Raw genomic sequence first — 26,050 nt, 5'->3', positions numbered from 1 at the left:
ATGGCCCTCTACTTCAGTTCCTTAACTCCAAGCTCCTGCCTCGATTTCCTTTGACAGACTAACCTGAGAGCTACAAGCCAGAATAAACCCTTTTCTCTTAGCGTTATCACAGCACTAGAGACCTTAACTAAGACATGTGAATACAGTGTTTTTCAGAAGCCCAAGGGGAGAGCGCACTTACTCCAAATGTCTACTAGCCATCTGCCAGCCACTCCAGGGTCGGTTCTGTGTTTGCCTGCATTTAGTCTCTCCAGGAGCATTTTCTAACTTTGTGCTTCAAAATAAACACAACTCTCTAATTTTATTGCCTCTCCAAAATACCAGAAGCTTCTCCTGAACATAGCTACTGCTGCAAGGCTGTCAGAGCCGACAAGGCCCTGGCTCTACCCGAGTCAGGGGTGTAAAGACCCACAGCAGGGCACTGCAGTCTCATAACGTACTCCAGGTGTGCCCAACATTTATTTCTTGTATCCAGCTTCCTAACGCCATGGTGAAGACAAAGCTGCCGGTCTTGTACCATCTTGTCATAACTTCCGGCACAGTTGTCACCCAGTCTCTCGGAGATCACTGGCCACTTCAGAATCTGGGCTTTCTTAATGGCTCACCATGCCTCTACACCTCTATCAGTCAGAGAAGTGGAGTCAGTAACTGCAAATGAATGCAAGTCAGTGCTGAAGAGACAACCCCTCTCCCTGGTTAGCGGAAACCCACACTTGAAAGGGCTGCTGTGTTCGGGCTATTTGATCTTTATTGCCCCTTCCTCAACTCTCCCCAGCTGATACCAAAGATAACTGTGGATCTGAAAACCACCAACCCTCTAAGTGTAAGGAAGATCAATGGAACGCATACACTGGCCAGCATTAATGCTGCCAAGTTAAAGTGTAATGGAGAGAGATGACTGGCTGGCCCAGCAGAGGACAGGCTACCATTCCGTCAGACGGCTCATTTCTGGGCCTTGGGATTATGGTTAGTCCTCAATTTTAAAAAATTGACTGCTTACACTTGTCAACGTTAACTTCCTTTCATAATTTACTCAACTGGAAAAAGTATCCTATAACAAAATGTATACAATTTAGTAATTGTACAAAACACGGATTTAGCAAGATGACATTGGTTACAGTCACCAGCATGAACATTCCTTAGTGTTCACCGCCACTTCCATGACAAGCTCAGGTAAATAAAACGTTACTGGCTAAAAAGTCACAAGAGAAGCTATGTGAAACTTCACATACAACAGCAAAGTCCATCTTCCACAGTAATACTGACATACAATCACTAAGAGGCTCCCGTGATGCCGCTGCACGCTTGGAATGTCTTTCAGAGTCCACAAGATGTCATTTCCCAAGACTGAACTTGAAGCATTAGATAGAATACAAAATAAGGAGCTCTTTATTATTTATACAAAACCGGTACATTAAAAAAAAATTGAGATTCAACAACTCTGCTGACCCCCTGAGGAAGTTAAGAGCTTTTCTGGGTCCATCAAAGGAGCCCGTAAATTTTTCAGTCACCAAGCTCCTGGCCACAGGAACAAGGCACACAGCTGCAGGGCCATTCATGTGGCTCCATCATTGGCTCTGCAAGCTGACTTTCCCTTCATTAGGCGTGGCAAGCAAGCCAGAGTTTCCTGGACAATGCCACAGAGCACTGTCTTCTCTGCCCCAAGCTAGAGTATTTTATCAGTGTAAAGTTGAGTTCTTTTATTTCTTAAAACACTTTCAATAGACTCCTAGCGTAAGACACTTTATTACAGCATATACAGATTTGATAGTTTACCAAAAAATCTAGAATTCAGCTAAATAAGTTAAAATGTCTCTAAAGAAAGTTGACTTAGAGAAATGGTCGTTTTCTTTTAAAACCATGTTCCCATACTCTGAGAGGTCCAACTTGCTTGTACCCTTGTCTAAGTAACACCGAGAGCTCTGCTGTCTTTAGTGCAAAGCATGGCACTTTCCTAAAGCCTGAAGCTAAGACATGCAGTAGCCCAGTTGGCAAAAATCTAGACAAGAGGCCTCTCTGAACAGAGACCTGCAGAAATAAACGCAGTGGCTGCTTTCTTCATCGAGAACGATCAGCACTGCTGAGCACATTGTTCTGTAGTTTGAGAATAAAAGGAATTCTTCCCATGAAGAAGTAGGTCCCCTTCTGAAGAATATGTTGTTTACCCCCAAAATCAATAGACCAGCACCAAATGAATTATTAGTTTACAAAAAATAAACTTAGATTACAAAGTTCTATAACTCAGACTAAATAAATATAAAATCAGAAGTTCTGTCAGCTACAATATAATTTAAAACTCCAGGTTTAGCCCACTTGGAGAGGCCAGTCTCACACTGATCACCATCAACTCCAGCACTGCATCAAAACCTTTTCCAGCTTGTGGGGCTTTCAGAAACGAGCTGCAGATCACACCTGTGCTGCTCAGAGCACGACATCCACAGGAGATCTTTCCAGAAGACAGCATGGCAAGACACACTGTTTCCAGATCTGAGGAGTCTGTGCAAAGGACCTCAGATGTCTCTGAAAGAGCCCAAAACCAAGCAGGCATCTCACTGATCACGTCCATTCATCTTCCACAAGACACTGCATTGAGATTTTTAATTCACAGATTTCATGTTAGCCTTGAGAACCCAATGCCCGTGCTTTAGTTCCATACGGTCAGGCTGCTCAGGCTGCCTTCTTGGTGCATGTTCCTTGCAGATCTTGTAAATTTATCTTCGATCTAAGTCAGAAAAAGACAAGTAGTAAAACAGAAAACGTCAGCAATGAAAACTTGGGGGTTGGTGGTGCATGTGGGGGACAGGGGCGGGGCAGAAGACAACACTAGATGTCACCCCTCTGGCCTGGAACTCGCCCCTGTGCAGTGAGCCCTCAGGCCCTGCCTCTCCCCCGCCCACAGTCTGCACTCTAAGCTCATGCCATTATACCTGGTTGCATTGTTTGACAAATTTAGGTTCCAGGGCTTAGACTCAAATTGCCCAAACATTTTAGTGGTATTTCCCAGACCAGACTGTCGAACTTTAATTGGGAAAATTTCTTATGTCTAGAAGTCTTACCTGTTGTGAACCATGTGACTTCTGACAAGATGTCCTGCTGCCAATGCTGCCATCAAGGACAACTCCCCAGCCATTACAGTACCACACACAATTCGGGCAAGCTGCCGTGCATTTTCTCCAGGATTGTCTTTGCATGCTCCTTGAACACCTAGCATCTGTAATCAGAGACCAATAAAGAAGATTACTACAAGGCATCAGACCAACTAGACTCCATCAGAAGTGGTAGCCAGGTCAGGCCAGACAGCTGGGATTGACACAGACTGGCACTATGCACTTACTTGCTTAATTAATCTCATGAGACACATGCACCCAAACCACGTATATGTATGTGCATATGTGTATGTATATATATTTGTGCTAAGTACATATACACATGTATGTACATATAGACATACACACACATATATTTAGAACCCTTATACATATTTGGACATGCTAGGCTAGACTGGTAGAAAGCAAGGGCTGAAAAGATCAGCAAGAGTACAGAGTAGAGTGATGTGGTGTCAGATAGACACGTATTATCCCTGGTGTGAGGGTCAAACTTGGGTATCAACTTGATGCATCTAGGAAGAGGGAACCTCAAGTGATAAGCGGCCTCCAGCAGTGGCCTGTGTGCATGTCCACAGGGTATTTTCTTGACTGCTAATTGATGAAGAACCCACTCCACATAAAACAAAAACAAAACAAAACAAAACAAAAAAAAAAAAAAACTGTAGCTGAATGAGAGACTGGGAACAAGCCAGCCAACAGCACTCTGCCACGGTCTCAACTGTTTCCAGGTTCCTGCCTTAACTCCCTCTACCTAGATGTTGAAGTGGAAAGGAATCCTCTTTCCCAAGTTTGGTTTAGTCAGTAAGCAGCAGAACAAAGCACAACAAGTGGGAGTCGAGATAGGCCTGAGGCCACTACGTTCTGTGCCAGACCCGTACCTGCAGGCAGGCTTGCTGAGGTAGGAGGTTGGTCCCACCACCCACGGTTCCTATCTCTATAGACGGCATGGTGCAACTGATATACAAGTCTTCATTCGTGGGACCACTTGCTTCCATTAAAGTAATACAGTTTGAACTGCCCACATTCTGCGCTGCATCCTGGAAGGGGAAAAGGGAAAATGCAGTATAGTTCTTTCACCGAGAACCACAGAGCAGAAGGTAAGGTGGGAACTGGCTAGCTCACCTGGCCACACGCAATGTAGATGGCAGTGACGATGTTGGCTGCATGGGCGTTGTAGCCTCCTATGCTCCCAGCCATGGCAGACCCCACGAGATTCTTGTTAATATTGACGTCAATCATAGCTTCCGTCGTCGTCTTTAATACCTAGACCACAGTGTGCACATTTTACATATTCCTCCAGGAGAATCAAACAAGACAAAAATCTATTTCTCTGTACTTCTAGGAAGCAAGGGTGTAGATGTGGCCCTATTTAGCTGTCCCAGGAGTGCCACATGCAAATGGGCATGAAAAATAAAAATGATTTTAACAGAAAGAAAAACCCTACAAATGTAATCTTACTAAAGGTGTTAGTACTCTTTTAATATTTATTATTTTTAAAATTGTCTTTCAGTCATGCTGGCCCAGAACTTCCTATGTAGCCCACACTGGCCTCAGACTTGCAGGGATCCTCTGCCTCTGTCTCCCTGGAGCTGGGATTGGCTGGTCTCAACCCAATTAATGACACTACTACATCAGATAGGACAACATTCATCCATCACTTACTTCTCTCACCACCTTGGCAGGAATGACAGCTTCACACACAACTGTCTTTCCTCTTCCTTCGATCCAGTTTATGGCAGCAGGTTTCTTGTCAGTGCAATAGTTACCACTAACTGCCAGGATCTGCATCTCAGGAAAGAACTCCTGAAGCTTCAAAAGTGCTTTCTCCGTGCCCTAGGAAGAAGCAAATCAAAGTATGTGATGGAGTCACCATTCTGACCACCGTGACTATTGCGATGCAGTCATTCAGTACATCCAAGTTACCATGGAGCTAATGTCCCAACCTCTATCTGATAAGCTAATGCTCTGCAGCCCTGCCAGCCCAACACCTACTGGTGGCCACGACCCTGATGACTCTGGTCAGCTCTGGTAAGTGCAACTGTATTTTCTAACTGGCGATTTCACTTAGAATAGTGTCCACACGAACACATCTCTTCCTCATGCACTACCCAATGAATGCTTAGGCCACTCTGCCCAATGCCTAGTGTAGCAAATGATATTGTGACCACGAGTGTACTAACAACTCTTTGAGACTGTCCAACAGAACTGGGAGGTGACACAGCAATTCTACTTGCAAGCTGTTGAGGAACCACCATACTATTTATTGAGAATTTAAAAAAACTTAGACATTTATTATTTTCCTCTTTCTGAATAATCTTTATAAACAAAATCTGTTATCAACAAAATAAAGTGTACACCACACATAAATGAATGGATTATACAAATAAACCAGATAAGTTATATATCTTAAAGTGTTTCTGAGCATGCTAATCATGGTTATAATCCCAGCAACTAGAGTCAGACACACGAAAACTGATCATGAGTTGCTGGTCACCCTGGTCCACATAATGTGCTCCAGGCCAGCCAAGGCTATAGTGAAACCCTGCCACCAAAAAGCAAAATAAAATAAATAATAATAATAAAAAGGAAAAGAACAAAAACAAAAAAGTCTCTAGAAAATGTCAGTTGCAAGATTTGAGAACAAAGCTCTTTGGAATGGCTGGGGCATGCTCAGAAGTGACCTGGAGTCCCACACACTAACCTGCGCTGAGCTAAAAACCCTGGTCCCACTCTTCATTGGGGAGGTGAATTATTGGAAAAAATTCTCAAGTACCAACAACAGATCCCTCCCAACACTTGTGAGTGCATTTACAACAGTGCTGAATCTAAAACAGTGTGACTAGGCAGACAACTGGGCAGTTTAGGACCCCTGAGGACCTAGGTCCAAGTCCCAACACCCACTGCAGGCTCCCAACTCTATGAAACTCCATCCTAAACCCTTCCAGATACAGTGGCTCCATGCTTACCTTGGAAATCATGTTCATCCCCATGGCATCCCCTGTCTTGGACTGGAAGCGGATATAGAGGTTGCGTCCTGCCATAGTCACATGAAGTTTCTCTAGACGCGCAAATCTGCAAACACAAGGTTTTTATTCTAAGCCAAGGTGAGAAATTTTTTTCTTTCTTTCTTATTTTTTGGTTTTTTAAGACAAGTTTCTTTGACTATCCTGGAACTTGCTCGGTAGACCAGGCTGCCTTTGAACTCAGAACCACCAATGTCTGCCTCCTGAATGCTGGGATTAAAGGCATGTGTTACCATTGCCTGCCAGAAATTTTATTTTAATCTACTTCAGTATGGAACAATTTTTCTTTAAAGAAATGAAGGCTAATCAGCTGAGTCTTGTTCTCTGTCACTGACTAAAAGGTGGACTAGCTTCTTAAAACTTTTAAGTCCAAATAAGAGCAAACACCTTGGCTTAGACTCTGCAAGCACTGGCATCTACTGCTATGCTTCTGTATGGTTTTAATGGTCTTCGCTCAGAGCAAACCTATAACTATACTAACACTCCCATTCTGCCTAGAAACTCCTTCTCTAGGGCAGAATAACAGTCTAATCAAGCATATTAGCTCCTATCTTTTAATTTACTATTGCTGCCTGTGAGTGGGAATAAGGAACTGAACTTGGGTCACCAGATTCACACAGTAAGTGTTTTTTCTTGCTGAGCCATCTCACCAAGCTTTAAAAAACCAATTTATTCCTATGGGGTAATTAATTCATCTGAATCAATCCTCACCCTAAGCAAGAATAATCATTCCTAGAGGGATGGATACAGGACAGGGCTACGTTACCATAAGCAGGCACTCATCGACAGCTAGCTTTAGCTATCATTCTATTATATTGTATATCATCTTCATGCGAGCCCCACACACCTGCTGGTGCTATCGAAGGCCTCCTTTACCACTGCAAACCCTTCAGGTGTCTCGAGCCAGGCCTTCACTTCTGCAGAGTCACAAGCACGAGGAAGACGCACCACTGGGCCTCGGGTCATCCCATCTGCAAGGACCCGGCTGCTGGCACCTCCACCAAGCTAAGCAGAAGATTATGGGAACATATTAATCCAGGAAACACCAGCCTCTTTCAAAGACCTTGACTGTCCCCAAACCTGTCTTGGCTTCCCTACCCTGCCCAGTTTGCCTTATACCTTAAAGTAAACAAATTCCAACTTACACCTATTGCTCTGCAGCCTCTGTTGGTGCTGGCCACAAGACAGCCTTCTGTTGTTGCCATTGGAACCTGGTACTCTTTCCCATCCAGGCAGAGAGGCCCTGCCACTCCGACAGGGATGGGCATATAGCCAATTACATTCTCACAGCAAGCTCCCATCACCTAAGAAACACAGGTGGGCAGCACATGAAGAACTACATTGTAATGGATAACAGCTCATCTCATCCCCATCACTAACAATTCTTCACTTAATCCTATAAAATATTCAAACAATATTTTTAATGTATTCTTTATGTCGTTATGATGCTGGGGATCAAACCTAGGGCCCCACCAATGTTAGGCAGACATTCTATCACTAGGCCCAACCCCACCCCAAATTTCCTCTTTAAAAATATTTAAACTGGTTGGGCGTGGTGGTGCACACCTTTAATCCCAGCGTGCAAGAGACAGAGACAGGCAGATCTCTGAGTTCGAGGCCAGCCTGGTCTACAGGGGGAGGTTCCAAAACAGCCAGAGCTCCACAGAGAAATTCTCTCGAAAAACAAAATCTTTATAAACTCTCCCAGCAATGACAACAAAAACATGGAAAACAATTAATAGTGTAAAGTCAAGTTACAAAGCAAGCCCTCCTTAATCAATCAAATAGCATACCAGGGAGTAATTATAATCTCTGTAAGGCAGGTACTGCAAGGAAGAAGGCTCTGGAAGCTTTGTGGATAGGAGCTGTCGGCGAATAGACACACCACGTTCATGAGTTTCCATTAGAGTTTCCAATTTGTAGGCCGGAATGTGCTTGGCATTGACCAGCTGGATGATCTCTGCATCACTAAGGAACTTTGCACCTTTCTGAAGAGATGGGAAATGGGAGGGAGATGACAGCAGAGTCAAGAACTGCAGCTCACACGACAAAGCCAAAGAAGTTGAAAGCCCACAGTGCAGAGTTGCTCAGATGACAACACCATAGGGATCTACCTTACTGCCCCACTCCCCTCAGAAGAGAGCAGCACCAGAACAGAATCTTGCCCTCAGTCCAGCTCCCCTGCGCTGCTGTGGGTCTGCCCACACTGTGAACTTACATGCTCATGGACTGATCAATGAAAGCCAATCAATACATTATTTCTTACAATGACATAGGCAGTATGTTATTATATGGTAATATATTTTGTGTACAAGCCGTGGCCCTTAAATAGCTGAGGATACTCAAGAGGAAAACTCAAAAGGCTTGGGTTTGTAAGGAGGGAGATGATCTGAACAGCGACTGTCAAGGAGAGCCAGGGCAATGGCTGGGCGGGTGAAGCGCTTGCTGTGCAGCCTGAGTTCAGATCCCAGCCCCACACAGAAGTCAGTCACAGTGGCTCCATCCACAATCCCTGAGTTCAGATCCCAGCACCCACACTGGCTCCATCCGCAATCCCAGCAGGAGGAAAACAGGCAAAGTTGTTGCTGGGGGTTTGCTGTGTCCAGTTTATCTAAAATGGCAAGCTCCATGTTCAGTGCCAGCCCTGTCTCACACATTCAGATCAAGTCAGGAGGCAGAGGAACTCTATGAGTTCCAGCCAGAAATATATAGTAAAATTTGTCTCAGAAACAAAACAGACAGACAGAATGACGGTGGAAAGAGACTGAGAAAGGCATGCAGCGTCACCAATCTTTACTCTCCCCACCCACATAATCAAACAGCATCAAAACTGTAAGATTTTATAAAAACTAAACAATAAAACCCAAAAAATCTTCACAAAAAATAAGTAAAAATAAAGTAAAGTAAAGCCCACATGTATGATCCTGTTAACACAGCATGGCAATGAGGACTGGCTATTGACACACCATTTGGGTTTTCTCTAAGGTGCTGGGGGGCCTCACACACATGCTAAGCAAGAACTGTACTGAGCTACATTCCTAGCCTAGGCACTGGCACATGTAAAACAAACACACCTAGAGGCTGATACACAAGTGACACAGTAACTTCTGAGGGGGAAATGCTCCAAGGTCTCATACGTAGAAGGTACAACACTTATCCAAGAACAGAAACGATGGTTGCCAATAGCCAGGAAGAAAGGAATGGGATGCTTATCCAAATACTGGTGTCAAAGCTCTGTGACACGGGATGATTAAGTTCTCAATAGACAGTAGATGATAAATATTAGCTTGACAGTGTTAATTTTTCAAAAAGAAGCTGTGCAATTTAAATACTTCTAATTTCCTGTCAATTGTATCTTAATAAAGTGAGGGTACAATGGAACTATATTTGGTCAAACATGAAGAAAAGATTTTTGAGACAAGGTCTTACTATGTAGCACTGTGCAGACCCGGAAAACATATTCTTTATACAAAAAGTTAGTCAGACTAAGCAGACACAGCTGAAGTATGAATGGAAGTGTATAAACGTGGAGGCAGAACATGGTCAAAGCTCCAGGAAGAAAAGCTAGCTGCCTGGTGAGATCAAAAAGCACAAAACAAAGCTTTGCTCTGTGCAGCCCAGCCATGTTCCAACACAGATGAGGGTACAAAAGCTCCTCATCTCTATGAGAAACAGGGATGCACTACAAAGAGTTTTGATTCTGGAACCAGAAACTCTCAGGCCCTGTTCCAAACCTTACCGTTTCCCCAATAGTAAATATCCTGGGATATTACTAAAGCCCCTTGAATCTGGGCTGTTCATCTGAAAGATGGAGAAAATCCCCCAAAGGCTGTAGGGGTTAATACAATTGATAGGGCACATAACACAATGGGCTCCGTCTAGTTGTACTGGGTTTTACGTCCTTTGACATAAGAACAAAACCACCCTCCCCTTAGAGAAAGCCAAGTGTGCACACCCCTCACCTCAGCACTCTCCAGGATCTGCAGGCATTCTTCAGTAGGCCGAGGCTCGCTGGGGAGGTCAATCTCAGGCTCCTGTGTCCCCGGGGCCACAGGTCTGGCTACAGAGGCGCCAAGCACAAACGTAGCTCTGCCTGCACTCTCGGTTTCCGCCACTAAGGGTTTTATAACCTCAACTGTGAGAGGCAAAGAGACATCTCAAAACCCGGTAATCACTTGCAAATGAACTCAAGTTTCAGGGTCCATGCTCAGACAGGAGGAACGGAAATGAAGAGATCAGGAAAGTACCTTTTCTATCCTGGTTCGCTCCTGGCTCCTCCTCCACACATGCAAGCTTCTGGTTCTTTCTCACAAGGAGAGGCTCACGTCTGCAACAGTTGTCTTGAGCTTTTTTGGGGGTCACCACAGGAGACGTGATAGGATTTTTTAATGAGAGCGTTGATTCTGTCTCCGCTTGTTCAAAGAAAATGTACTTGACAGCCAACAGGAGAGCTAAACTCAGGGTGATCACCTGTTCAATGTCCATGCTGATCATCCTGAATGAAAGCAAACACATTAACGTGTCAGGTCAGAAACAAACGTCAAAGCACAACTTGCTAACGCACAGAATACTGTGGGTTTCAGTCAACTTACTTGGAGAGATAAAACTGCCAGAGAGAAACACTTGGCTCGATTCTCTTGGACACATCCTCATCCAGTCCCAAGGAGACCTTGGAATGTTCTGCTGTACTGTTCTGAGGCGAAGGGTCAGCTATCCAGCGACTGTGAGCGTGAACAAGAACCAAGCCTAAAGACTGAAGGAAACACATCTTCAGCTGTGCAGCCTCTGCTTCCTCATCCCTCACAAGCCCAGAACCAGATACTATCTTCCTTGGCCTCACCTTATCACAATAAGAAAGCCCCCAGTTTAAGTGGCTAATAAAAGCAGTGTTCCCATCACTGCTCAATCATTCCAAAGAACAGGCTTTCAGGGGCTGGAGAGATGGCTCAGTGGTTAAGAGCACTGCCTGCTCTTCCAGAAGTCCTGAGTTCAATTCCCAGCAACCACATGGTGGCTCACAACCATCTGTAGTAAGATCTGGTGCCCTCTTCTGGCACGCAGGCATACATGCAGGCAGAACACTGTATACATAATAAATAAATCCCCCCCCCCCTTTTTTTAAATGGCTTTCAAAAAATCTATGTAGGAAAGCAAGAGTAAGACCAAAAGGCCTGGAGGGGCATAGTGGCATTCACCTGGAATCCCTACACTCAGGAGGCTGAGGCACGAGGATTTCAAGTTTAAAGCCAGCTAGTGAGATCTTGACTCAAAACAACACACTAAAGCCCCAGAACTTCAAAGAAAAAAGAGTAAATTCAGAGTAAAGAGAGGACACTGGAATACCACTGAAAGGGCCAAATATTATGTAAACATGATAGGAAACTAAAAACAAACAAAAGGCCTCAAATACCCAAAGCATAAGAAACATTGAAACTATGGATACTGGAAAAGAAAAATGCCATTACCATAATCATCTTGACCCTTTGGGTTACTGGGTTTGGTTTATTCTCCTCTTCTTCCAAAACTCGGGCAAAGTGGCTGAGCTGCCAAATTGGCCGACCTTCGCGGCTTTCCCGAGAAAGCTACAAAGTAAGCAGCACTGCATTAGGAGGTATACAGTCAATTTAGATGAGTAGCAGAATAGAAGCAATACTCTTCTAAACTAATGTCACCAGGAAAACCATTCTTACCTCTAGGACCAGGGACACACAAGCTGGGAAGAACGTCATGAACACGAAGTAGTTGGCAAGCACAGACATGCAGCCAAAGCAGCACATGATTTCAAGCTGGCGCACCCCTGCTTGGAGAAAATGAAATACAGCTAGTGAAGTGTGGGTCTCTGACACGCCATTTATCTTACAGGCTCTTCCCACAGGTAGACAAATCGGGCAAGTCTTACTACATGAAGTCCTTTGTCATTTACTGGAAATTAGCAACTCAATGATGACGCTAAGGCTTCAGGCACAGCAGTTAGGAAACTCTTAATCCCTCAAAGACACAGACCAAAACTTCTCCCATGTCTCCAACATTACAATGCCACACATAATGCTAGTGCTCAATCCATCTTGCCAACAAATGTGATTCCAATTCTTTTATAAAATGGTGTCACTGAATGAGCCAAGAAGCTAGAGGATCAGCTACTCCACAGGAGTAACTTCACGCCTTCAATCTATACTCACTTATTATCACAAAAGCAATTCACCTTTGTATACAGGGCAATTTGTCAAAGGATGTATCAATAAGCAGTTATGCCTTCCTGACATGATATCTAAGTAAATATCCCTTGCATGACCTAACTTCAAATCCCCACAACCCTTCAGTGACTACTGATATCCTAACAGTTTTATTTCACTGACTTGCCTGAAAATGATAAGGTGAAAAATGCTAAGAAATCAAGACTGAAAATTAACAAACATTTCACCACAAAATGTTTCAGAAGTCATTTGGTCGTGTCAAATAGAAAGTACCAGAACTATAGAGGCCAGAAAGAAAATTAAGATCACTAACTCCTACTCTTCCACTCAAATTAAAATAAAAATTTATACTGAATATAAATTAAGAAACAATTGCCTTTTATAATAAAAGCGAATAAGAAAAGCAAACAACTGATAATAATGCTTTTCGCAAATTAATCAACTAAACTTTTTTTTCCTAAACTCATGTACTCATCATTCTTCCTTACTGTACCAAGAAACCTTTCTGCCACTTTGGTACTACACAAGGAGACAGCAGCAGTCCAATGATGTCTAAAAGTTGTGGCTGTTGTGTCTGTGTGCTAGGAATTAGATCTTCCCATATGCAAGTACACGCTACCACTGAGCTACACCTAGCCCGACCTTTTTCTTTCGTGTTGGCTTTTCCGAAGTGTTATTGCCAGGACAAGGCTATAGCTCGGTGGTAGAAAGTCTCCCAAGCATGGGTAAGCTCTGGTTCAACCCCTTGTACTGTAAAAAGGGTGGTGGCAGTGGAGTTACTTCCTCATTTTAAGCCACATCCCTATTTCTACACAGATATAAACATTCTCAGTGGCTTGTGCAACTACACATCCAATTCTTGTGTTCACTTCTCTAACCCCTTCAAGACAGTATCAACCCTACTGCTTTCCACGTCACCTTCAAACAAGCAGCCTCTGTTTCACGGCCTGTACTTTTCTGGTCTATCTTCAACATCATATACACTCTTCTGCTTCAAGAAAATCGGGTAACTGTGTTTTTACTAGATCAGCATTTGATTTTCGTGGTGATGACATGGTATCTCCATTAAAACTCAAAATTAAACTTTTCAGGAGGTCAGTTTTTTTTTTTTTGGTTTTTCGAGACAGGGTTTCTCTGTAGCTTTGGTTCCTGTCCTGGAACTAGCTCTTGTAGACCAGGCTGGCCTCGAACTCCCAGAGATCCGCCTGCCTCTGCCTCCCGAGTGCTGGGATTAAAGGCGTGCACCACCACCGCCCGGCTAGGAGGTCAGTTTTTAAAGTGTGTGTGATGATGGGGGTGCATTTACCACGGCATGCGTGGAGGTCAGAGGACAGTATCAGCTGTCTGTCCTGAGTCTGTTATTATAGACAGTCTCCTTGATGTTCATAGCTTACACCAGGCTAGTTGGACTCTGGACAGAAATTCTCTTTAGCTCTGCCTCCCACCTATCACAGGAGCACTGGGAAGGCAGATGTGGCATCACACCAGGTTTAAATGAGTTCCCGAGGTCCCAACTCAGGCTCTCAAGCTTGCACAGTGAGGACTTTACCCTCTGAGCCATCTTCCTAGTTTCCAAAAAGTGAATTTAAAGTATACAAAAATAATTTTGTGCTTCAGATTGAACCACTGAGCTACATTCCCAACAGTAGGCATATAATTTTATGAGTACATGGTTTTTCTTTCTTGAATAAAAAAAAAATTGTTGAGCAGCAGAATATCTATCATTACTATCAGAAACTTAAAGAAACATTACATATTTAATAAAATAATGAATACAAAATAACCAAATCTTCCCCCAAAGGTATATACTTAGGGGCTGGAGTGGTAGAGAGCTCAACAGCCAAGACTGACTCTTGCTCTTGCAGAGGACTTGAGTTCGGTTCCCAGCACCCACGTCAGATAGCTCACAGCCACCTCTAACTCCAGCTCCAGGGGACATGGATGGACACACACGCACACACATACATGGTTTTTATGAAAAAGCCATAGAATAGAGCTTAATGACCAGGAAACTTCATGATAGCAAGATACATTTATTCTGGCAAATTTCCATGCCAGGCCATAGTTTTTACTGTACGTAATAGAGTTCTGTTTGGTATCAGTATTAATTCTCTAGTATTCAATTAAGGATGAGGAAGCATGTTGAGGCTGGTGCCAAAATGCTAAGCTGTACAGCTTAATATCTAATTAAATCTTCCCAACCACCTGATTGGATGAACCTAATTCCTATCTGGACTCCTGCAACGTCCAATGTGACAATTAAAATAAAGGAACCAAGTTATTAATTTAGCCTAGGCAATAGCAAGGGATTTCCAAAGCAGCCATGGGATACAATCTTAGTTATAATTCAGCTGTAGAACGCATAATACCACAAAGTGGAACACAGAAAGAGAAGACAGTGAAACAGGAAAACATCAGTAACCTGCTGCTACATTTTTATCACACACACATACAGAGAGAGGTCTATATACCCTCACACTAGTAATATTTACAGTAACCTGCTGCTACATTTTTACCACACACACATACAGAGAGAGGTCTATATACCCTCACACTAGTAATATTTACAGTAACCTGCTGCTACATTTTTATCACACACACACACACACACACACACACACACACACACACACACAAGTTCATATACCCTCACACTAGTAGTATTTATAGCTCAAGTCATTTAAGTTAGAATTCAAGAAAAAACAAAGTAAATCCAAGACCTTCTAGCTTCCCTTTAATGATCTACTTAATTGTAAGCATATTAGAAATTGTTTACAAACCTGACATGGTGCCAACTCCAATTACAAGACATTCCACAAGAGCATCAAGGGTGAATGTGGGGCCCAGAATTGCCATTCCACGAGCTATATTTTCCCTTACTTCATCCTAGAGCACAGACCAAACAAACACATTGGTGGGAAAGCACAAATGATGCATCCTACATTACAAATGCTAGAGAGCACCCTGCATCCTACATTACAAATGCTAGAGAGCACCCTGCATCCCACATTACAAATGCTAGAGAGCACCCTGCATCCCACATTACAAATGCTAGAGAGCACCCTGCATCCTACATTACAAATGCTAGAGAGCACCCTGCATCCCACATTACAAATGCTAGAGAGCACCCTGCATCCTACATTACAAATGCTAGAGAGCACCCTGCATCCTACATTACAAATGCTAGAGAGCACCCTGCATCCTACATTACACTTATTTTACTACTCAAAGAACAGATGTGATACGATAGCATACATCCAAGAGGCAAAATGGCGCAGTAGTACAATTCACCACACCATCAACATAAACTTCTATTAGGACTCCACTTCCCTTCCCACTGAGTGACAGACTTTTAAGGAATATTCCTTTGAGGTGGGAAGTTAATCCGACCACTTAAATTCCACCTATTAATGTTTTATATTGTGGCTCCCATTGACAGAAGCTTACTTGAGAATTCTTTGAGGTCACATTAGTACAATAAAACCTAGATAATTTTATTATCAAAATGGTTAAATGATCATAAGCCATTATCCAATACATAAATGAGCCACAATTATGAGCTACTTCACAGCTTGGGGGAGGGGGTAGCTTAGTGATTGAGCACTTGCCAAGCCTGTGAAAGGTCCTAGGTTCAATGCCTGTCTCTGAAGGATAGTTATAAAATGTCCTTATCTAAGTAGAACATGGTGGTGCATGCCTGCAATCTCAGAGCTCAGCTGACCAAGGCAGGAGATCACTGCAATTCAGGATGGTCTGAGATACAGAGTCTGTCTCAAAAAGTACTGATACATGATGAAGCTTAAGATGGAAGATGCTAATCTGAGGGGCTTAAAAACAAATGTGACTTAGACTCTAGGCACCAGATCTAGTTTAGTGTGAAATGCCTACCCAAGGGCTCATGAGTTTGAACACTTGGTCCCCAAGAAGTCGCGCTTCTTGGGAAGAGCAAGGATATGAAGCCTCATTGGAAAAAGTGAATCAGTGTGGGCTTTATGGTTTCACTGGCTGGCCCAACCTCCTATGCACACTCATCTCCTAGATGGAACCCAGCCCCACCAGCATGCCTTCTCCACCATGACCAACTCTATCCCCTGGGGCCAGAAACCTAAAGAAACCCTTCTTTTTTTTTTTTAGATTTATTTATTTATTATGTATACAGTGTTCTGTCTGTCTGTATACTTACTGGCTAGAAGAGGGCACCAGATGTCATTACAGATGGCTGTGAGCCACCATGTGGTTGCTGGGAATTGAACTCAGGACCTCTGGAAGAGCAGTGATTTTAACCTCTGAGCCATCTCTCCAGCCCCGAAACCCTTCTTTCTTAAACTGCTCTAAGCCAGGTATTTGGTCAGAGCAATGAGGAAAGTAACCAAAACACTCACTCTATTCCCTAAGTGATTGACAGGTAATGTCTATATCCAGGCCGCTGCACTTTAATTCCAGGAGACTCTCAAAGGGAAAACGGGGAAGTGAGTGAGACACTCACAAACCAGTCTTAGAACTTCAATCTAAAAGCTTGAGGCAACTGTTACATTTTGAACAATGACAACATCTCATTAAACAATACTCACCTGTGAGTTTGAACTCAGGGCAAACTTTGCTAGAGCACTTGCTCTGGAAAGGTCAATCAAAAGCAGGAAAAAGGGCAAAGCTTCACTGGGGAAAGCAAATCAAGATAAGTCCCGTTTAATACAGGGAAAATATGGTTTAGAACGCTCTTTACAGTAACCCTTCCCACACCACACACTTAGCATAACCTTGCAGTGCCATACTTAATGCTAGGAGTCTTCGCAAGCCTCAAGGCTAACAGATGCTCAAAATACTTGCTGAACTTTATTTTGTTTTACTTTTTTGAGACAAAGGCTGACCTCTAACTTCCTATGTAGCTGAAACTGGCCTTGAACCCCAGATCCTCTTGATTCCGGAAATCTCTCAAGGGCTAGTATTACAGGCATTGCCATTATGCCCAGCTCAACTAATACCACTTCATGTTAAGATGTAAATGAGCAGCCGGGCGGTGGTGGCGCACTCCTGTAATCCCAGCACTTGGGAGGCAGAGACAGGCGGATCTCTGTGAGTTCGAGGCCAGCCTGGTCTACCAAGGGAGTTCCAGGACAGGCTCCAAAGCTACAGAGAAACCCTGTCTCGAAAAACCAAAAAATAAAAAAATAAAAAAAAATGTATTTAAAAAAGATGTAAATGAGCATACAGAGACACCTGCAATGTTTTTCAGCAAAGCGTTATTCTAGTATAAAAATTACTTGAATTAACATTGAGAAAAATGTACAATATACAAATTGATGATAATAGAATTAAAAATTTACCCTACCTCCCCAAAAGCAAGAGGCTTAAAAAAGTTTTCAAATAAGCAAACCCACAGCCACCATAATACCCCTGAAATGAATTAGTAGAAGGTAACAGCATGAACAAAAAAATTGTCTATAAAGATATTATTCACTATCATATTTATGAAGAAACTCAATTAATCCAACATTAGATTAACAAACTACAAAACAGTCATGTAGAAGAATACTATATAGCCAGCACAAATAACGTAATATTAAGAATGTGAAAAGATGCAGATAAACTACATTGGGGAGAAAAGGCTTAAGACAGCACATATAGTATGACACTCAAAAAAATGTCTAAAATAAATGGGACAGAATATTTATCAAATGCTAACAGTTAACTGGCTAATAGCGAGTCCATAAAAAATTTCCCATTTTTTAAACTTCTAAATTTACACATCACCTTTGTAACACACAGGGAATAAAGGTTCTTGAAATACATTTTAGAGAACACACACCTGAGCTTTAAATACTTACTTTAAGCCCGTCAGTTCCTTGTCTAAGAAGTGAATGACGACCGTACTAAAGACAAAGCTTGAGAAAATTGTGAATAGCCCAGCAATACCTGAAATGCAAAATTCAACACTCAGAACTCTTTATTACACAGATGCTAACATTCAGTCTCATACAATATTCTGCTAAGAATATCACTTTCTCTAGATTACTGAGGCCTCAAATCTGAGAATATTTACTGAGAAGTCTCAAGGAACTACTAAATGTACCAAACACTCCGGTCAGCAATCAAGCCTGACACCATGCAAGGAAGAAAACCAGTCTTACCCAAAATATACTTGGAACCGAGCTGCCGCAGGTTCTGGAACTGGAAATAAATATAGAGGATGGCGATGCACCGCGTTATGGTAAGGATGATGATGTCGCTGCTCAGGACATCCTGCCGGCCAAGAGAGAAAGCTCTCAGGAAGTACAAAAAAACCCACCCACCACCTTTATTCTGGGTCACTGGCTTACATATTATCACAAGAATGTAAATGCCAGCATAGGACAACCAAATCAAAACAGCCAACACAATCAAAAATGGAAAGCAATTTTTAAGCAATCTGGATGTAATTCTTCACAATTCATTTTTCCCTGATAGTCCTTACACAAAGTATATTTCTCAGAGGCAATTACACTTACTAGTATTAAAAAACATTTTAAGTGCAATCCACCCCATGTGAACAGCTGAGAATCTAAGGTAAGCCCACCAACAAAGACTTCACTCAGGAAGAACTCTTTTTGCTTATATGCTCTCTAAAAAGGAGACATTCTTTAGAAATTTACTTTAGTCAGAATCAAATCTCACCAACCTCTTCAAATTTTGGGCACTCATAATTCCAACCACAGATCTTGTTGTTGCCAGTAAACATGTTCATGGACATCATACAGATGGTAAGTGTCACCGTTCCCACAATAACTTCCCAGGGATGGGAGGCCACAAAGAGGCCATGCATGCGGAAGAGTCTTGACAACATTGTAGCTACACGGTCCTTGGATCCTAGAGGGAACACCACACATGGACACTTAGCATACAGCTCACCTTCAGCTAAACGAAAAAATGCCGTTAAGCCAGTGTGCAGCATCTTTCAGATAGGACTATTTCGTTGTTCCACATAATTCTGGGAAGTAATTGTAATATCTATTAAAATGACGCTTGTTACTTCTTCAAACACTTAAACCTTTTATTACCCACGGACAACAAACTTCTGTGCAACTGTTTCTTTAAAAGTAAGTTTCAAGCATAACCCCTTGTAATTATGTGAGCCAAGAAGAACTGAATAAAAGACAAAGCAAACAAGAGAGAAACAACTACTCACATTTTCTAGTTAGTCAAAAAGAAACCCATAAATAGCCTCTTCACCATCCGCCTGCTTAAAGGTAACAGCAAAGAACCTGCTTGTTGATTTCTTGCCATAAACCATGGTGATTTATACGCAAGATTCTGTTATTTCATTCTATAAAACATAAGGCAGAATATCACTGACATAGTGTCTAATAATTTCCTGAAGGTTGCTATCCTCAGAAGTCTTTTCTGATGTTTCTATGTTAGTAAAAAAGAGGGCCTGCATTTTGCTAGGATAGCTGCTTTTCTCTCAGCAAACTACAGGGGGGAAGGCCAACTTAAAGGTGTTAGATGTGGAAGGGTCCTGAAGTTTTACAGCCAGCTGAGTCTGATGGCTGGCTAAAATGCCTGTCCTGTCCCTCTCACCCACAAAGGGGAAAGGTCCTCTGCTGGACAAAACACAAAACAAAACAAACTTAACTTCTTGTCTGACAAAAAGATTCTCAATAGAATAAATAATAGCAAGAAGATCCGAGCTAATGACTACCACTCTTCCCACATCTGCTGGCCAATTAATAATTCTGACATTCCTATTTGAAGAGCACCTTGCAAAACCACTGATGGCCAACAGAGATACTTGTATGCTTCAGTTCTTTCAGAAAAACTAATGAAGAATATTACCCATAAAAATCAATCATGATTAAGAAGTAAAAAGGGCCTTTGAGATGATACAGTGGGTGAATGTACTTGCATCTAAGCCTCACCAATCCTCAACTGGAGGGTGTACTCTGACCTTTGCCCTCATGCCATGGCACACACAATGCACACAAACACACAATGCAAAAGAGGAAAAGAAACCAGCCACTGAGTCCCCTGGTGTCAGCAGGAATTCACACATACTCACTAAGAAAGTGACTTATCTACTGATGAAAGTAAAAACCAACAAATTTAGTAAAAGAAGGCCTTGTACCTGGTGGAGGGTTTAAGAAAGATAGAGGCCTGGCTTTTAAAAATGAAGCCAATTAGCAAATATCATCTCTAACGAAAACACTCCATTTTCCCCTCTACTTTTTTCTTTCTTTGTTTTTCGAGACAGGGTTTCTCTGTGGTTTTGGAGCCTGTCCTGGAACTAGCTCTTGTAGACCAGGCTGGTCTCGAACTCACAGAAATCCGCCTGCCTCTGCCTCCCAAGTGCTGGGATTAAAGGCATGCGCCACCACCGCCCGGCCCCCTCCCCTCTACATTTTAATCATACCAGACATGCTAGTGTCTCAAGGGGGTCACAACACACTCATTCAATCATGGAATCAATGTTGTTGTTAAGAACAGTTTAATTAAAAATCGAAAATGACATGAAAGTAGTTGCTGGCTAAGACAGGAAGCACAGATACTATATAAATTCATATATCGTGACAGTTTCACTGGAATGTGTGTTTCTTACTGTGGATCTTAATTTTGAAAAGACAGCAATTATTAGCAAGGCATAGGATGTAGTAGGCATTGTCTGAACTTATTCCTTTTTTTTCTGTCTTGCACAATGAACTTTACCATTTGCCTTTCCAGCATCTTCCACTGCTCAATACAATAAGAAATGACAACTACAAAATACTTTTACTCAGGGCCTGGATTTAAAGTTTGAAAACTTTAAACCATGTCTACTGGCTTCTCTTATACATTCTCTTTTTAAAATCAGAAACTAAATACTGCAAACTGGTCTGAAAGATTGGCTTCAAGGTTTCAGAAGGTAAATTAGTTTAAATCTAAGTCAAAATCACTTCCAATTCTCCACCCCTCACGACCAAAAGCTTGAACATTATTCATCACTATTAACATTGATTCTGCTCAATTAAAATCTGAATTGTTATCAGAAAGGACCCCAATTGATTACAAATTAATCCCAAACCCACAGCTGTATTCCATCAGGTATATCAGATTTTCCATCCAGCCGAAGTCCTGGAGCACTGTTAATCCTGCCACTTTCTCCTGCCAGGTGTAAATTCCTATTTTTGATATTCAGGTAGAAAAAAATTACACAAAATCCTGTGCACCAATCCAAACACAGAGAACCGCACCTACCTGGAGATACAAACTGAGCAATGTCACAAAGGTATGTCAAAAGTAACCATAATTATAAACCATCTCCTCTGACCAGCACCTCCCATTTCTGTGACTATGCAAAGCATTCACAGGGCAGGAATCACAGCAATTACAAGGGACACCAGTGGGGCTATGTGGCAGATTATAAAAGCTAAGCAAACAGCATCTGTGCTGTATTGCAATAATAAAAGAACCTACCTAAAACAAAGTATATAAGAAACATATGCCTACTTAGCCAAATAAAGTATACAGCAAACACTTCTGACTCTTCAAAGGTTTGAAAATTTAAGTATACTGAAACCCCCCCCCCCTTTTGAGACATGGTTTTCTCTGTGTAACAGCACTGGCTGTCCTGGAACTCACTCTGTAGACCAGGCTGGCCTTAAAGGCATACACCACTGCCACCACACAGCTAAGTGTACTGGAACTCTTGAATTGTCATCCTGTCTCCGACTAGACCCACCCAGCACTGTCAATTACAGAAAGAAGGCTCTGATTCCTCCAGTCTATCCAGCCCTCTGCCTGTGGCACACACTCCAATCTTCGACTGTACAGCATCTACACTCACCTCAAACTAATCAATACATGCCGGAGGGTAAGAACCCTAACCTCTACTGCAGTCACTTTAAATCCCACAGGATGTAACCTGCCTTCCTAAGCTCCCATCACACAGGAGCGCCATCACCTCGCAGCAGAACTCAGGTTCTCTACCCAGCACCTCATTACACGTGACCCCCTTCTAGGCATCTCCTCTTCAGCTTGAAGTTCTCTGACCAAAGTATTAAGGGGAACCGTAAAGAAGTACTACTTTGTGAGTTAAAACATAGTCCAATTTCAGATGCTAGCATTTCATATGGGTTTAAAACAGCGCAGATACTGATCCCAGAATGTAGCTCGTGGTCTACAAATTAGACAAAAATATACTAGCGTTGTTGAGTGTGCGCCACGTTCCCCCACAGGCTCACACTTTTCCTTGAAACAGCCGTGACATACACACAAGTTTATGCAGTTTCTTTCTGCTCTTCACGTTACTAATTTCCATGTCTGCTTCCTGACAAATGTACCGGATTCTAGAAAAGCACTACAACAATGCCCACAAAATGCGGCCCAACCTCACGAAATATCCAAGTCTTGGCCCTAAGATAAATTCACAAGTAAACCAACAAACGTTTTCCCCACTTTGCCAGATGCTCTAACTGCACACTAAGACATAGTAGTAAAGCCCAGGAACAAGCGTTTCTTGGGGCTTTACAGGACCTAGCCGGAAAAGGCACATCCTTAAGTAAGGTCATATTCCATGATTACTTACGATGGAATACATTAGCCACTCCTACCTCAGAAGTCCATTGTTTAACTTGCGAACCTCGAAGGTCCAGTCTTCCTCACTCAAACCAAAAAATTCCAAAAGGGGCGCAAGGTAAGGGCGTCAGAATCAATGAGCCTCCGCCCCTTAGGAGAAAGGTAAGACGTACGGGGCAGACCGACTGACTTTTTGAGAGCCAGCTTTGCCTGCACTCATCTCGCATCCTCCTGGCCCACTAGGAGGGGGCATAACCTGCCGTATCCTGGCTTTGGGTCTAACTGCAGCCAGCATCGGGCTCTTCTCCATCACTTTAGAGATTCTGCGGCAAGGCAACGTCTGGGCGTGAACACTCGTACCCAAGGGCTCCATGAACATCTGCTCCCGCTGTCCCCCTCTCCCGCGTCTGACACTCGTTCTACCCGCATGACCGTGACCGCCCGGCCAGCACATCTCCCCCAGGACAGGACCCACGGACGCCCCGCTGCAGCACCGGCCCGCAGGCCTAGCCGGCCCACGGGTTCCCAGGCGGCCGCCCTGCCGCCGGGCCTCAAGGACGTCTCCTCGCGGTCCCCTCGGTCCCCAGCCGCCTCGTGGGCCCTGGCGGAGCGCGAGCCGCGCCGGCCGCCAACCCCGCAGCCCCTGGCCTGCGGATCCCCAGAGTCGGCCAGCTCACCTCCGGATCTCAATGGAGGCCACCAAGCCGGCCCAGCCGCCGTCTCCAGCCAACGGAGCCTCGGGCGGAAGGAACTGCACTTACGCACGCTCCGAGCCGCCAGGCGGCCGCCAATAAGCAAGGATCGTCCGATCGTCCAGCCAATCGCCGGGCAGCTGCTCGGCCTGACGGCCTACGTCACGAACGGTCGCCCTAACAACCGCCCACAGCTCGCACCCGGGCGGAGAACGGGCACCGCACCATCTCTCACCACGGCGGAGCCAACCAATAGCTGGTCGAGTCCCAGCATCGCCGCCTTCCCATTGGTCCCTGAGCCGTGGGGACGCCGGCGAGGACGCCGCCCGCGCGGGCGGTAGGGGATCCCGCGGGTGGAGTGCCCCCGGCCTCGGAGTCTGACCTGCGAGGGTCGTTCCTGTGGGAGGGCCCAGGGAGGCCACCGTGTCAGAGTGGGGGCGTGGGGATGAGCGCGAGGCCAGGGTGAGAAGGAAAAGCCCACTTTGCACAGAGATCTGGGGAAAGTAGTAGAGCTCTGGAAACAGAAAAATAGGAACTTAAAAAAGGTGAAAACGTGGCGTCGGGGTGCAACCCAACCCCTCTGTGACTTACCCATCATTTACAGTGGCTCCGACGATCTAGGTCTCCTGGCGCACGCTCAGGATTCTTGCTGAAGATTCCCTCTCCCGTGTCCTCTCTGAATTCCCTCTGCTCTCCTGGCTGCAGGCTTTTATCATCTCTTACTGAAAACTGCAATAACCTATCCGAACTGGTCTTCCCACTCCTAGGCGCTTACATCTTCCAGCCAGTGCTTCTGGCGTTTCTGCTGCAGCAATCTTCCTCTTATGCCATAGACCGGCTCCTAAATCATCAGCCTTTTGCCCATGAAGAAGCTGACATTGCTAGTATAGCCCCACCCTGCATTTCATCTCTTCACAGCCCTAGCACCCTCTTTCAGCCTGAAGTAACAGGTCCTTCGAATGTACTGAATCTCTTGACACCCCTGTTTATGTTCTTAGTTTAACCTGAATATTCATACCCACTTTAAATTTTGAAATCCTAATTATACCTCAAGGATCATTCATATGCCACCCCCTTTCCTGATTCAAATGCATGTCATTTCTCTCCTTCAAACGCCCATAGCATTTCTGTAATAGTCTATGACTTGTCTTAACTATTTTATGTGGAAATTTCTTAAGTAGAGCAGTTGGAAAACTAAGATTTTGTTCCACATCTAAAGCTCGAGCTGCTTTGGCTGCCTTCCTCTGCCCCAGTGCAGAACTTTTGTTTGTATCTTTACCAGGCACTCTGAAAAATGCATTACGTACAGCAATGGTGATTAGAGCTGTAAGCATAGCAATAAACACGACTCATGCAGCGAGCTGGCCAAAGATGGCAATGCTTTTAATCCCAGCACTTGAGGCAGGTGGATCTCTGTGAGTTCGAGGCCAGCCTGGTCTACAAGAGCTAGTTCCAGGACAGGCCCCCAAAGCTATAGAGAAACCCTGTGTCAAAACACACACACACACACACACACACACACACACACACAAAACCAAAAATTTCTTAAACGGGACTCGGGGAGAAGAGAAGAAAGGAAAAGAAGGCAAGAAAGTCAAGAAAAAGGGGGAAAGGCAAGGCATAGGTAAGTTCAAGAACCTAAAAATCCTGTCATATTCTTTATGTTTTTAAAAGTCTGAAGGTCTAAATACAAATTACTAGTAATATAAATCATCAAATGTGGTGATGCATGCCTGTAATTCTAGCCCTGAGAAATCAAGGAAAGGGGGTCCATGGGATTGGGCTACATAGGAAAACCATATGTTTGTTTAAGATTCCCTGAAAGGATCACAAAGCTGTTGCAGCAAAAGACAAAATGAGGTTTGAAAACTTTGTTCCCAAATTCTGTTTGAGATTGCCAATGGACATGTGAGCTCAAAACCAAACAAGGAGGAGCTATGGGTAGATATAGTTCAGAGGTAGAGGTTTGTCCAGTATGTTTGATCCCTGGGTTTAACCCCAACACAGAAAAAAAATAAAATTTTGTCTCATTTTACATTCTTAAAACAACCTCACTCAGTATCGTTTTCAGAATGTTTTCCAAAAGAACTATTAGTTTGTGTAACTGATAATTAGTGCTTTACAAATTGAATTTTTGGCATGGGTTATGTCTAAAGATGATGAAGTATAACAATAGCAACAACAATTATTATTTGTTTATAACAACAAATATTATATTTCTCTCTACTTCTTTCTTTGTTTTTGAGACAGGGTCTCTGAAGCTCAGATCAACCTCAAACTGTCTATATAGCTGAGAATGGCCTTGAACTCGGTCTCTTGAGAAGGAGAAACTGACAGGCTGGCACCACGTGCTCTATTCTCATTCTTTCATGCCCATTCTCCCCGCTCCCTCTGCCACCGCCTCTGCTACTGCTTGTTGTAAGTGTACATACCCCCCAGTCAGCTATCCTGCGAGAACGACAGTAGCAGAATCCGCACTTTACAAGTGGCAAAACTTTAGGAAGAGGAAA

General features: G+C 43.6%; 1 protein-coding gene across 2 annotated transcripts; it reads right to left on the bottom strand.

Moving 5' to 3' along the window:
* Positions 1-1,011: 1,011 nt before the first annotated feature.
* On the bottom strand, positions 1,012-24,503 carry Hmgcr (3-hydroxy-3-methylglutaryl-CoA reductase). Of its 2 annotated transcripts, none has more exons than XM_075976265.1 (20): positions 24,132-24,503; positions 18,980-19,167; positions 18,453-18,564; positions 18,150-18,237; positions 16,896-16,980; positions 15,105-15,210; positions 11,821-11,927; positions 11,596-11,712; positions 10,723-10,883; positions 10,378-10,625; positions 10,093-10,265; positions 7,924-8,118; positions 7,276-7,434; positions 6,978-7,135; positions 6,074-6,179; positions 4,770-4,940; positions 4,230-4,370; positions 3,986-4,144; positions 3,057-3,211; positions 1,012-2,722 (listed from the first exon to the last, which is right to left on the bottom strand). In XM_075976265.1, the coding sequence occupies exons 1-20, from the start codon at positions 24,136-24,138 to the stop codon at positions 2,668-2,670; spliced, it is 2,691 nt and encodes an 896-aa protein (XP_075832380.1). In that variant the 5' UTR covers positions 24,139-24,503; the 3' UTR covers positions 1,012-2,667. The 2 variants fall into 2 exon arrangements, with proteins under 2 accessions (XP_075832380.1, XP_075832381.1); XM_075976266.1 differs by lacking the exon at positions 24,132-24,503 and adding an exon at positions 23,526-23,672.
* Between the last annotated feature and the right edge of the window lie 1,547 nt (positions 24,504-26,050).

The sequence above is a fragment of the Microtus pennsylvanicus genome, chromosome 6 (assembly GCF_037038515.1).
Source record: "Microtus pennsylvanicus isolate mMicPen1 chromosome 6, mMicPen1.hap1, whole genome shotgun sequence".
NCBI lineage: Eukaryota > Metazoa > Chordata > Mammalia > Rodentia > Cricetidae > Microtus > Microtus pennsylvanicus.
This window is presented reverse-complemented; position numbering and strand designations above follow the sequence as displayed.

Coding starts and splice junctions, on each gene's coding strand:
- Hmgcr (XM_075976265.1), bottom strand. Junction 18,565..18,979: donor AGTGCCCAAAATTTGAAGAG/GTTGGTGAGATT, acceptor CTTGGCCGGCAG/GATGTCCTGAGCAGCGACAT. Junction 10,626..10,722: donor TGGCAGTTTTATCTCTCCAA/GTAAGTTGACTG, acceptor GCTTTCATTCAG/GATGATCAGCATGGACATTG.